Here is a 14,962-nt window from a genome sequence, read left to right as displayed (position 1 = left end):
CGAATGTAAGAACAGTCCTTTGAGAGCAATTTTTACGTCCATTTCACTTACAGAGTGTCCACGACGTGGAACCAGTTGATTATCCACCCAGAGCACAGTTTTCGTAGTGCTACCTGGAACAGTGTGAAATGCATCCTACATTTCCATCCTCTGTGTTGTTTACCGATGAAGCAGCGTTCGGGCGTGGTGGAGTCTTCAACATGCACAATTCGCATGTTTGGAGTGAGGATAACCCGCATGTCACAGTTACTAGCTCTCGTCAAGTGCGGTTCTTCGTTAATGTGTGGGTCGGTGTTGTTGGGGACTGTTTAATTGGGCCGTATCTCTTACCTAGGCCATTGAATGGCAGGCAATATTACAATTTTCTCGCCAGAGCATTGCCAGAATTGCTGGAAGACGTCCCGCTCCCAACAAGACAACGCATGTGGTTCCAACATGACGGGGCGCCGGCACATTTCAGTCGTCGTGTGCGTCGATTCCTGGACCGACGGTTCCCAGAAACATGGATTGGCAGAGGCGGTCCTGTACCATGGCCTGCTCGATCCCCAGATATATCCCCTCTGGACTTTTTTGTGTGAGGAGAGATGCGCAACCTTGTTTACACAACTCCTGTTGCATCAGAAGAGGATCTGGTTTCCCGGATAGTAGCAGCAGCAGGAACAATTCAGGATACTCCTGGAGTTTTTGCCCGTGTCAGACAGAACATGATCCGACGGTGTAACCTTTGTTTACGAGTCAATGGAGGCATTTTTGAAAATCTACTGTAATTGAAATTGGGTTGTGTTAATGTGTTGTCTATTGGTCATAAAAAAATAGAGAAGTGTTTGTTGGTTTAATTAATCTTCCTCTACCGGTTTAAATACTCCTCATAGGAAAAAATGACATTAGGGAAAGATGCTTGTTTTGATGTCCCCTACAACCTCCCAGAGTTTGTCGGATTAAATACGTTTCACCCTGTATGATGACACGGTGGCACACCCACAAAGGAAGGATTTAATGAGAGGGTGGCAGGCAGTGGAAGGTTACGTATGTGTGTAAGGAAAGTAAGTGGTATTCGTTGTGCAGTTGTACATTTATTGTTTAATACAGAGCACGTTTATGACTCTCGGCAGGTGGTCCGTCCTCTTAAGCTGAAGATCGCAGAATTTTGATCGTGCAGACGTGCGGCCCGCGGCGTTGGCGGCTCCGCAGCGGGTGTCGGTGTGAGCCTGCTGGAGAGGCGGCAGAGCCAGGCGGGATGGCAGCGAGGCAGGCTCCAGGGGCCTCGCAGGCGGCGGCTGCCACGACTCTAGTAGCCGCCGTCTGTACCGCCGGAGCGCCTGCTCTCCGACTTCTGCAACACGCAACACACACAGCACAGCACAGCACGGCGTCGCCTCCAGCACTCTACTGCCACACTTACGGCTGCAACCGTCACTCGACAAGGCGGACCACTGTCGGTATAGCTGCCTTGCTCACGTGACCAGCGACAGGGCCGCGTTCTGAGTTACACTGACAAGGAAAGGGCCTCAGACACGGCAAACCGATTCGGCCCACATTTGTTGGTTGCTTGTGCATAACCTGAAATGAAAGACTCTACCAAAACAGAATGGTCCAATCCGACACTTCGAAACCTGCCCGGAAATTTTTTATACAGGAAGAAGACACCGAAAGGTATACAATGTGTAAATTTTAATCGCTAAGACACACTCCAAGCACTTCTTTAAAAAAAAGTTGAAAACACGCAAATTCGTAGCTCGCCAGGCAGCTGAGGAAATATGTGCTCCTACTATAGCCGTAGCTGACAGCGCATGCACAGTACGGCAGGCACATATCCTTAACTGACGGCACAGTGCCATCGTAATTTGGTAATTTATAAAACGAATTTCAATTTCCATTGATAGTATGACTGACATACTTGTCCACAGTTACTGCTCATTCGAATTTGCAACTCATTTACTACCCACAATAATCAGCAGTTGCTTGTAGTATCGCTAAGTCTTAACAAATGAACGTGAAATTTCTCATACACAAACAGCAGTTGACCGGCGTTGCCTGCTGAAACGTTGTTGTGATGCCTCGTGTAAGGAGGAGAAATGCGTACCATCACGTTTCCGACTTTGTGGTTTAGCGTATCGCGACATTGCTACTCGCGTTGGTCGAGATCCAATGACTGTTAGCAGAATATGGAATCGGTGGGTTGGGGAGGGTAATACGGAACGTCGTGCTGGATTCCAAGGGCCTCGTATCACTAACAGTCGACATGACAGGCATCTTATCCGCAAGGCTATAACGGATCGTGCAGCCCCGTCTCGATCCCTGAGTCAACAGATGGGGCCATTTGCAAGACGACAACCATCTGCACGAACAGTTCGACGACGTTTGCAGCAGCATGGACTATCAGCTCGGAGACCATGGCTCCGGTTACCTTTGACACTGTATCACAGACAGGAGCGCCTGCTTTGGTGTACTCAACGACCAACCTGTGTCCACGAATGGCAAAACGTCATTTTTTCGGACGAATCCAGGTTCTGATTACAGCATCATGATGTCCATTGTAATTATCCGGGCTGTTATGCCGTGGTCGGTTGATGAAATCTGTGGTGATTACCAACGTTTCGTCTCCGACTGCGGGAGACATCTTCAAGGGGGTCCGTAGCTTGATGGAAGGTCCAACACATCAAGCTACGGACCCCCTTGAAGATGTCTCCCGCAGTCGGAAACGAAACGTTGGGAATCACCACAGATTTCAACCGACCACGTCATAACAGCCCGGATAATTACAATGGACATGATATTTCCGGCCGTGAAAGTCTACATTTTAGCATCATGATGGTCGCATCCGTGTTTGGCGACATCGCGGTGAACGCATGCACATTGCAAGGGTGTATTCGTCATCGCCATACTGGCGTATCACCCGGCGTGATGGTATGTGGTGCATTGGTTACACGTCTCGGTCACCTCTTGTTCGCATTGACGGCACTTTGAACAGTGGACGTTACATTTCAGATGTGTTACGACCCGTGGCTCTGCCCTTCATTCGATGCCAGCGAAACCCTACATTTCAGCAGGATAATTCACGGTGGCATGTTGCAGGTCCTGTACGGGCCTTTCTGGATACAAAAAATACTCGACTGCTGTCCTGGCCAGCACATTATCCAGGTTTCTCACCAATTGAAAACGTCTGGTCAATGGTGGCAGAGCAACTGGCTCGTCACAACACGCCAGTCACTACTCTTGATGAATCAGTACTCTTGATGAACTGTGGTATCGTGTTGAAGCTGCATGGGCAGCTGTACCTGTACACGCTATCCAAGCTCTGTTTGACTCAATGCCCAGGCGTATCAAGGCCGTTATTACGGCCAGAGGTGGTTGTTCTGGGTACTGATTTCTCAGGATCTATGCTCCCAAATTACGTGAAAATGTAATCACATGTCAGTTGTAGTATAATATATTTGCCCAATGAATACCCGTTTATCATCTGCATATCTTCTTGGTGTATCAATTTTAATGGCCAGTAGAGTAATTATTTTGTGTTTTCTTCTTATAAGCCTGCTAATAGTATCTGCCTTTGAGCAGATTCCAGAGTTTCACAGTAAGCTGGTATCTACGTAGTTTGGGACTTCAATAGTGGCAACTATTTACTCACAACCGATAAAAAAGTTTTTCATGTTTTCACCTGTTACTAATCCTGAGAGTAGTCACCAGTGTTGTGTAGAACCCGTTGCCCAGCGATGTGGAAGGCGTAGTATACCGTTAGCAGAGCCTGTTCTGTTGACGGTGCGAATGGAGCGGTCTACTGCCTGTCGAATCTCTGGAACAGTTCTGAAGCGAATGCCACGAAATGGTTCCTTCATCTTCGGAATCAAATCAAAGTCACGGGGACTTTCGTCCGGGGAGTATGGTGGATGGTACAGTACTTCCCAGTCCCATCGACCGAACAGAGCAGCCACAGCTTGCGCTGTTTGCGCCCGCGCATCGCCGTGCGTAATGATGGGTGGGTTGCGCAGAAAGAGTCGCCGCTTCTTTGGCAAAGCTGGTCGTTTTCGGAGCATCACCTGCCTGCTGAGATTTTTGGGAAACCTCAGGAAGAATTTTAGGACGGAACGCAACATTTGTGGTGGTTCTGATACGGTCTATGTTGAGACACAAAAGCACTTCTTTTAGTTTAGCAAAGGCCCCTGGTCGGACATGCTGTATCATTTGGCCAGTCCAAGTAGTGATATCTGTAATAAATGTGTTATTCACTTCAGGCCTAAATGAAAACTCAATACACGCTGCCCGAAGTGGCCATCGGAAAAATAATTTGGGAGCGTAACATCTTCTCCTCCATGCATGGGAATTTACAAGTCGCGCACTGGCTGCTTCTCCAATAGGGAAAAGAATATTATTAACTTTGGTTAGGATTGGCCAAAGGGTAGAGCAGAGTAGCTAGAGGGGAGACATAGCGCTCTTGGAGTCTTGTAATTGGCACAACCTCGTGGAGGTGGTTGTGTGGGTGCTATTTGCGGGTTTATCAAGGTTTGATGGAAAGTCTGAGAGGAGAAATGGGGCTTCTGATGCAGAATATGGTCTGGAGAGGAGATTCTGATCTTGAGTGTTAATGTGGGCGGGATGCACTTGGAACACTGGTCCTGAGCGTGACTTCGCACTGTCACTGATTTTGACTGGCGAGCCCGTGGTGAAGACTCAGCTCTACCGTCAGTTTAGACCTCAATCGTGTCAGACAACTCACTGTGTCGAGAGCAATCTTATTTGTATCAGGTCTGCCACCTTGGCATCTGACCTCCTTGTGCGCACTGGCGTATAACTGATTCAAATTGGTCCATGGCGTGAGCGGTGAACAGGAGCGTCACACGCTGCGATCTGCGCGAGCTTACAGGGCTCGATCTGAGGGTAATTGCGATCTGTCTAACATTTCGCCTGCCCGTCACTCTACATATTTCGTGCCCACACATTACGGGCAGGCGCCACAGCATCGCTACTCTGCACAGATTTGCTCCACGAACGTCACCTCAGACAGTGCCACGCGTTCAGAAAGAGATACAGTATTGCTGCTCCATCTTGTTAGGGCAAACAGAATCACGGTCTCGCCTCCTGTTCTCAGCTTCATCAACGGAGTACAATTCTGGTGTGGAATAAATCCATCAAAGCGTTAAGTAATTTCAGATTACGTTATCCACATTTTGAGCCAGTGCAAACAGATTAAACAGATAAGCCGTCGCCTTTGCCAACCAGACACCTCCGAAACGAGTGCTAATCATTTGTTGCTTCTATCTGCGTTGCCAACAGTTCACGATTTATTTGTCATCTCGCTTAACTTGTATTGTCTATGATATTTTATGATCAGTAAACTTTTACCATTGTTTTACAAAAGATTAATCCCATGTTGATATATTAATCACCCATCAATAACTGACTACAATAATGACATGGCCACCGTTTCAATAAATTATTTCAGCATTCAAGCTTTATTTAAGATTCTGATAATAGTGATAACCTCCAAAGCAGGCTTCAAAGCAGCTACTGTCAGAGGGCAGAATCAATTCAGCAGATGCGTCGCTAAGTAGACAAGCGGAAGGCTTACAGATTAAACTGACTGCTGTCAAGGTGTAAACTTACAGTCGCCTGTAGCCTTTCAAATCGAACCACAAGACCGGCGCAGTATTGTAAGTGTACCTGCTTCGGACGGTCTTATGACAAATACCTTCCACGTAGTTGTTCGAGGATAACTAAGGACACGTAACATAGTGACTGAACGAGCTGCTGTACATTTACCAGGATTAAATTTTTACTAAACTCAATCTTCCGTCGGTTCTTGGCAGAATAACATTATAGGAAAACGAAAAGTGCTAGTTTGCTTTTTTTGTACAGTATTATTTTTACTGTGTTAACCGGTTTTCGGCTTACAAGGCCATCTTCAGACATTTACTGAGTATTGCCACCAAAGAAGTCACAATGTTTGTAAACAACACTGGACGAGAAGTAATACATTTAGAATGGAGAAATCTTTCATAGTGTGGTGGTAATGCAATGTAGAAACTAGCAAGCAGAACAATAAAATAAATAAAAGTAAAGTAAACAGGCAAAGCCTTTACACAAAACAGGAACAGCAGCCTTACATAACAGTTTATACCAATAAACGAAAACAAAACAAAAATAAAATTAGTAGTTGACCAGGCTACTTCAGGAGGTATAAAACATGGAGAGTGATACACAAACCAATTAAAAGAAGAAAGAATTATCAATGTAACTACAGAATGGGTAAGGAACTTAAGCAATAATCAAAAAGATGAACAGAAATGAGTAAATGGAGGAAAACGCATTTACCGTATGTTCCCTCACACTCCTCCATTTTCCTGCATTTATTCGTTTTTGTTTATCTCAGTGATATAAGTTCCTTATATACTCCGCAGTTACACTGATAAGTCTTTCTTCTTTTAATTGGTTTGTGTATCACTCTCCATGTTTTATTCATCCTGAAGTAGCCTTGTCAAGTACTAATTTTATTGGTTTCATTTATCAATATAAACTGTTATGTAGGCTTGCTGTTCCCGTTTTGTGTCAAAATCTTTCCCTGCTTACTCCGTTTTTATTTATTTACTGTTCAACCTTTTACTTTTTACATTGCGTTACCCCCAACATTGTGAAAGAACTTATTTACTGCACGTTTCTGCTTCAATCTAGATGTGTAACTTCTCTTCCAATGTTGTTTACATACAATACTCATTTAAATGTCTGATGATGGTCTTGTAAGCCGAAAACCGGTAAAATAAAATTTATCGCATATGTCATGAGACACAACACCTTCGTCAATAATATTCTTGAAGGGAAGTACAGAGAAAGGAAAGAAGCTGACGGTGTAGGATGAAGTATTTGGAAGCCATCCAGAGGAATGTAGGATGTGACACTTACATGGAACTGAAACGAACAGCCACTGACAAAAGAGAGTAGCATTTAGAATATGTGTGTATCAGGCTCAACAGATGAACATTACAAAAATAAAATCATACAGACCTTTAAAATTACACGCACTACATGTAATGAGCGAGTACATATGTAACTTATTTAGATCACGTAAGTTAGAATAGTAATCACAAAAAATGGCTTTACTTACTGTTATTAAGGACGTTTCAACGACTTGTTCCCAGAAGTCACCCAAGACGGCCGTCTGATTGCCTCTGAGCTGAAAAAAAAAATTAATAAAGGTGTCGAATCAGCAATAAAGAACGAACCCAACATCAACAGATGAGACAATGTCGCACAAGCATTCGTTATCTGAATCCGCGGTCACACGCTTCTACTGTTCCTATGATCTGCGTAATATAGATCACCAACGTTGTCCTGCTCCACTAACGTTAAACCGCAGTCGCTAAGAACTAACCTACATAACATCTTTTGTGAAACGACCGTGTTACGTTTACAGAGAAATAAATTTTCAAGGGAAAATAAATACAAAAATACGTTACAATCGGCTAGTAAAGGGACTACGACCAAATAGAATCCACGAAAAAAAATACGAATATTAACAGAGACACATTTGCGACAACCTACACTTTAAATTCGCCACCTGTGACGGAAGACGTTTTGATACATAGTAGTACAGAAGACAATCGCAACAAAGAGAAATCTAAATAAAAATTGTGTGGCCCCCCACTAACCAGTGTAAAATTTGTGAAGAGATGGGTAGCCTCAAACACGGGTTTCTAGGTGGAGGGTACTTTATGTACTGGGTTATAGACGTACTGGGTTATGGAGTCAAAATAACTTGGTGACAATGGAAACAATAAACCCAAACAACAATCATGTAGGTACTGTTACGATCAGAATAACGTTTCACCCTAACTCCTAAAACAACATTGAAAATTCACTAAAAGGAAATACGGTGCATTTCGGCTTTTCCTACAGTGCCAATCCCATCGTCCACTCACTACCTACTGCCTGGACTGTCAGACACTGACAGACTCATCAGGAAGTCGCAGTGCACTCGAGGAACACACCAGACACGGTAAGCAAACATAACAACGTCGTACCTAGCAACTTCACGGGAACTTTTCCAAACACGTTTATCTACTGAATAATGACTCACGCTAGACTACTGCAACGAAAACCACTGACGCTCTAATTCACTCTACTTTTAGTCTGTTGATGTCAATACACATTGTTCCATTAACAAAAGTCTACCTTTGCACAAAAAATACGCTTTCTTAGTAGTATTACTGTCTGTTTATTGGATAATAATACGAGCCCTTGATAGTCAATTCATTCTGTGGAAACCGCGCCAACAGCACTTTCCATTATCCTGGTACGTACGGTGCAAGTTTAAGTGATACACCCTGTATATACACAGTTTGTTAATAAAGGTAGTAAACTCACTGCATGACACCGCAGTCATTATTAATTTTTTTAAATAATGTCGTGTAGACCTCTCAATGTACTTTCAATTATTACGCCGTTTCGCCTACCCTCATCATCAGATCCTAACTTGCAACCCGCAGTTCAAAATTTCGACCTGAGACCTTGTAATAAATGAAAATGTAAAGAGTGACCTATACGGCATTTTTTCTCCCCAGTTCTATTCAGTTCTTCCTCATTAGTTACGTGATCTACCCATTTAATCTTCAGCATTCTTCTGTAGCACCACATTTCTAAAGCTTCTGTTCTCTTATTGTCTAAAATATTTATCGTCCATGTTTCACATCCATACACAGCTACACTCCATACAAATATTCTCAGAAAAGACTTCCTGACACTTAAATCTACACTCGATGTTAACAAACTTCTCTTCTTCGGAAACGCTTATTTTGCCATTGCCAGTCTAAATTTTATATCCTCTCCCTAAATAGTAAAACTCATCTACTACTTTAAGTGTCTCATTTCCTAATCTAACTCCCGCAGCATTCCATTATCCTCGTTTTGCTTTTGTTGATGTTCATCTTACGAGCGTTGGAACTTAAATAGTGACAACTATCTATTCACAATCGATACAAAAGAGTTACATGTTTGCACCTGCTACTGTCCTTGAAAGTAGTCACCAGCGTTGTGCACAACCCGCTGCCAGCAATGTGGAGGGCGTAGTATACCGTTAGCAGAGCCTGTTCTGTTGATGATGCTAATGGAGCGGTATACTGCCTGTCGAATCTCTGGAACAGATCTAAAGCGAATGCCACGAAGTGGTTCCTTCATATTCGGAATCAAATCAAAGTCACACGGACTTAAGTCCGGGGAGTATGGTGGATGGCACAGTACTTCCCAGTCACATCGACCGAACAGAGCAGCTACAGCTTGCGTTGTATGCGCCCACGCATTGTCGTGCAAAATGATGGGTGTGTTGCGCAGTAAGTGACGCCGCTTATTTCGCAAAACTGGTCGCAGGTGATGCTCCAAAATCGAACAGTAATACTGCGTACTGACGGTCTGCCGTGGAGGAACGCAATGCGATGCATGTCTGCCACAGTTTGCAGACCTTACTTGAAGGCTTTTACCCAACGTGCCACCGTTCTGTACGGCAATGCCGATTCCCCGCACGCCTCTTGAAGGCCTTGATGACACTGCCGTGCTGTACGACCTCTGGCACATTCAGTCTTGACCCAACTCCGTTGTTCCTGTTTCCTTTACTGCTTGCTCAGTATATAACATGAATAACATCGACGATAGGCTACAACCCAGTCTCACTCCCTTCCCTAACACTACTTGCTTTCATGCCCCTCGACTTTTATAACAAACTATTTTTTTCTGTACAATTTGTAAATAGTCTTTCGCTCCCTGTTTTTACTCCTGCCACCTTCAGAATTTGAAAGAGAATATTCTAGTCAACATTGTCAAAAGCTTTCTCTAAGTCTACAAATGCTAAAAACGTAGTTTGCCTTTCCTTAATCTTTCTTCTAAGGTAAGTCTTAGGGTCAGTATTGCCTTGCGTGTTCTAACATTTCTCTGGAATCCAAACTGATCTTCCCTGGGGTCGTCTTCTACCATGTTTTTCCATTCGTCTGTAAAGAATTCGTGTTAGTATTTTGCACCCGTGACTTATTAAACTGATAGTTCGGCAATTTTCACACCTGTCAACACCTGCTTTTTTTGGGATTGGAATTAATATATTCTTCCTGAAGTCAGAGGGTATTTCGCCCGCCTCATACAGCTTGCTCACCAGATTGTATAGTTTTGTCCTGGCTGGCTCTCCCGAGGCTATCAGTAGTTCTAATGGAATGTTGTCAGGTCTTTCAGTGCTCTGTCAACCTCTTCACGCAGTATCATATCTCCCATTTCATCTACGTCCTCTTCCATTTCCATAATATTGCCGTCGAGTACATCGCCCTTGTGCAGACACTTTATATACTCCCTCCACCTTTCTGTTTTCCCTGCTTTCTTTAGAACTGGTTCTCCATCTGAGCTCTTGATATTCACGCAAGTGGTTCTCTTTTCTCCAAAGGTCTCTTTAATTTCCCTAGAGGCAGAATCTATCTTGCCGCTAGTGATATATACCTCTGCATCCTTACATTTGTCCTCTAACCATCCCTGTTTAGCCATTTTGCACTTCCTGTCGATCTCATTTTTGAGACGCTTGTATTCCTTTTTGCCTGCTTCATTTACTGAATTTTTATATTTTCTCCTTTCATCAATTAAATTCAGTATTTCTTATGTTACCCAAGGATTTCTATTAGCCCTCAACTTTTTACCTACTTGATCCTCTACTGCCATCATTATTTCATCTCTCAGAGGTACCCATTCTTCTTCTACTGTATTTCTTTCCCCTGTTCTTGTCAATCGTTCCCTAATACTCTCTCTGAAACTCTCTACAACCTCTGGTTCTTTCAATTTATCCAGGTCTCATCTCCTTAAATTCCCACCTTTTTTGTAATTTCTTCAGTTTTAATCTATAGTTCATAATCAATAGATTGTGGTCAGAGTCCACATCTGCCCCTGGAAATGTCTTACAATTTAAAACCTGGTTCCTAACTTTCTGTCTTACCATTATAGAATCTATCTGAAACCTTCCAGTGTCTCTAAGCCTCTTCCACGTATACAACCTTCTTTTATTATTTTTAAACCAAGTGTCAGCTATCATTAAGTTATGCTTTGTGCAAAATTCTACCAGGCGGCTTCCTCTTTCATTCCTTACCCCTATTGCACATTCACCTACTACTTTTCCTACTCTTCCATTTTCTAGTATCGAGTTCCAGTCCCCAGTGACTATTTAATTTTCGTCTTCCTTCACTATCTGAATAATTTCTTTTATCTCATCATAAATTTCTTCAATCTCTTCATCTGCAGAGCTAGTTGGCATATAAATTTGTACTACTGTGGTAGGCACAGGCTTCTTGTCTATCTTGGCCACAATAATGCGTTCACTATGCTGTTTGTAGTAGCTAACCCGCACTCCTATTTTTTTTATTCATTATTAAACCATACTCCTGCATTACCCCTATTTGATTTTGTATTCATAACCCTGCATTCACCTGACCAGAAGTCTTGTTCCTCCTGCCACCGAATGTCACTAATTTCCACAATATCTAACCGTAACCTATCCATTCCCCTTTTCAAATTTTCGAACCTACGTGCCCGATTAAGGGATCTGACATTCCACGCTCAGATACGTAGAACGCAAGTTTTCCTCCTCCTGATAACAACATCCTCCTGGGTAGTCCCGCCCGGAGATCCGAATGGGGGACTATTTTACCTCCGGAATATTTTACCCAAGAGGACGCCATCATCATTTAATCATACAGTAGAGCTGCATGTCCTCGGGAAAAATTACGGCTGTAGTTTCCCCTTGCTTTCAGCCGTTCGCAGTAGCAGCACAGCAAGGCTATTTTGGTTATTGTTACAAGGCCAGATCAGTCAGTCATCCAGACTGTTGCCCCTGCAACTACTGCAAAGGCTGCTGCCCCTCTTCAGGAACCACGCGTTTTTCTGGCCTCTCAACAGATACCCCTCCGTTGTGGTTGCACCTACGGTACGGCTATCTGTATCGTTGAGGCACGCAAGCCTCCCCACCAACCGTAATGTCCATGGTTCATTTGTGGAGATAAGCATTGGATGAGAATTAATATTAAAAATAGGAAGACTATTACTAGAAAGGCAAACCAAGACAACCATAAGATTAGAACAGGGTACAGTTCAACATGGAAAGAATTTCAAATGCTTAGCCACCTCAATAAATAAGGATAAAATATACAATCACGAAATAAAAACAAAAATGTAATGTACAAGAAAGCATTGAATAGCAAATAGAAAATGGGGTGTAGAAAACTAGAGACAGTTAGAAAAAGTCTGGTCATATGTTTTGAGTGTAGAGTGGTTTTGTGTGGCATAGGAATGCGTACGGTATGGAAGGAAAATGGGAAAAGACTGAAGTAGTCTTAGTTGAAGATTTGAGACCGGATGGAAAACATAACTGGAGAAAAATAGTAAAGAATGAAGAAGTATTAAGGACGTCGGTGAAAACAGACAAACACTACAGCATATTTTTAAAGGAAATAAGAAGATTTTTATGCTGCCTCCAGAACATTTGACGAGCAAGTTATTTAGGTTAGCTAAACAGACACGTTAACAGTTATCGTTTCAATTTCGTACATTCGAAAGCAACACTAGTTTAAGGAATTATACCTTGTTCACATACAATGAGGCTGGAACTGAGCTGAACACAACAGGTATATAGTACGACTCACCCCGTTCAGTGTGACTGTCGGAACAAAGGTCAGCGCAGGGCTCAGGTCGCTGGTAACGTTCCCGTACGCTCTCAGGAGTTCATTGCCGGCCTGACCATTGGCGCAGTCTGAAATGGTTGGGAACGACAGGCCCAACTCGCCAGCACACTGCAAACATTCGAGGAAGGAAAAATAAAAGACACATAGAAGTATTTCAATAAAAATACTATAATGAAAAATTTAATTAGCTATACAAATACACAGCTACCCAGCTAACACTGCAAGATGGTTGTGTGCTGCAAGAATAGCTTTAAAAATGCGTGAAGTTACACTTCAATAGATACACTACTGGCCATTAAAAATTGCTACACGAAGAAAAAAAGAAGAAGATAGACGAGTATTCATTGGACAAATATATTACACTACAACTGACATGTGATTACATTTTCACGCAATTTGGATGCATAGATCCTGAGAAATCAGTAGCCAGAACAAACACCTCTGGCCATAATGAATGCCTTGATAGGCCTGGGCATTGAGTCAAACAGAGCTTGGATGGTGTGTACAGGTACAGCTGCCCATGCAGCTTCAACACGATACCACAGTTCATCAACATTAGTGACTGGCCTATTGTCACGAGCCAGTTACTCGACCACCATTGATCAGACGTTTTCAATTGCTGAGAGATCTGGAGAATGTGCTGGCCAAGGCAGCAGTCGAACATTTTCTGTGACCAGAAAGGCCCGTACAGGACCTCCAACATGCGGTCGTGCATCGTCCTGCTGAAATGTAGGGTTTTGCAGGAATGGAATGAAGGGTAGAGCCACGGGTCGTAACACATCTGAAATGTAACGTCCACTGTTCAAAGTGCCGTCAATGCGCACAAGAGGTGACCGAGACGTGTAACCAATGGCACCCCATACCATCACGCCGGGTGATTCGCCAGTATGGCGATGACGAATACACGCTTCCAATGTGCGTTCATCATGATGCTGTAAACAGAACCTGGATTCATCCGAAAAAATAACGTTTTGCCATTCGTGCATCCAGGTTCGTCGTTCAGTACGCCATCGCAGGCGCTCCTGTCTCTGATGCAGCGTCAAGGGTAACCGCAGCCATGGTCTCCGAGCTGATAGTACAAGCTGCTGCAAACGTTGTCCAACTGTTCGTGAAAATGGTTGTTGTCTTGCAAACGTCCCCATCTGTTGACTCAGGGATCGAGACGTGGCTGCACGATCCGTTACAGCCATGCGGATAAGATGCCTGTCATCTCGATTGCTAGTGATATGAGGCCGTTGGGATCCAGAACAGCGTTCCGTATTACCCTCCTGAACCTACCGATTCCATATTCTGCTAACAGTCATTGGATCTCGACCAACGCGAACAGCAATGTCGCGATACGATAAACCGCAATCGCGATAGGCTACAATCCGACCTTTATCAAAGGCGGAAATGTGATGGTACGCATTTCTCCTACTTACACGAGGCATCACAACAACGTTTCACAAGGCAACGCCGGTCAACTGCTGTTTGTGTATGAGAAATCGGTTGGAAACTTTCCTCATGTCAGCACGTTGTACGTGTCGGCACCGGCGCCAGCCTTGTGTGAATGCTCTGAAAAGCTAATCATTTGCATATCACAGCGTCTTCTTCCTGTCGGTTAAATTTCGCGTCTGTAATACATTTCGTGGTGTAGCAGTTTTAATGGCCAGTAGTGTACAACACACAAAAAGCATTCAAATGTTAAAGTTGCTGAGAACAAATCGAAGGCGTCGTTGCAGGCCCCTTGCCGCTCACTATATTCACGTATATGGTCTCGTGTCGGAAGCAGTAGATAAAGTTGTCACACACGGGGAACTCGAAACGCTGGAAAACCGCAGTCAAGTCCAGAAAGACGTGTGGAGGCTCGATTGTTACGTCTGGTGGGGGCCTAAAGAGGAATGGCCTCCTAAAATTACTTGGAGTAGTGGCAGATGCCAGGCCGAGATTCATTAGTGGAATCCTAATGGAAAACAATTCACACATGCAACAGGTAGTGTGGAAATCCCGCATACATTCCAATCGTTAACTTCGTAGTTTAGTACGATTAAAGCAGGAGAGGCAAAAGGTCCGACGAAGACAGCGTCGATTATTCACGGCTTCGTTTCGCCAACGTGACGACATTATGGACAAACTCCAGTGGCAGGCGATAAAAGGCGTTGCGCATTTCGCAAAGGTTAACCGCCGAGATTCCTAGACCTTACGTTCCAGCAAGAGTCAGGCAGCATGCGTAAATTTCGTGAAATTATCACGTTTTTAAATTGGTGTAACTCAATCTTATGCGGCCATATAGAGGT

At 43.7% G+C, this 14,962-nt stretch overlaps 1 protein-coding gene across 2 annotated transcripts in view; it reads right to left on the bottom strand.

Annotated features, from left to right (window-relative positions):
* Positions 1-1,053: 1,053 nt before the first annotated feature.
* Positions 1,054-14,962, bottom strand: part of LOC126425254 (GILT-like protein 1) — a 48,633-nt gene continuing 34,724 nt past the window's right edge. For both annotated transcript variants that reach the window (XM_050088224.1, XM_050088225.1), the window contains exons 4-6: positions 12,648-12,794; positions 7,097-7,165; positions 1,054-1,333 (exon numbers count right to left, since the gene is read on the bottom strand). In XM_050088224.1, coding sequence (XP_049944181.1) covers positions 1,289-1,333; positions 7,097-7,165; positions 12,648-12,794 — 261 coding nt within the window. In that variant the 3' untranslated portion in view covers positions 1,054-1,288. The remainder of the gene's footprint in view (positions 1,334-7,096; positions 7,166-12,647; positions 12,795-14,962) is intronic.

Source organism: Schistocerca serialis, chromosome 10 (genome assembly GCF_023864345.2).
Source record: "Schistocerca serialis cubense isolate TAMUIC-IGC-003099 chromosome 10, iqSchSeri2.2, whole genome shotgun sequence".
NCBI classification, from domain to species: Eukaryota; Metazoa; Arthropoda; class Insecta; order Orthoptera; family Acrididae; genus Schistocerca; species Schistocerca serialis.
This window is presented reverse-complemented; position numbering and strand designations above follow the sequence as displayed.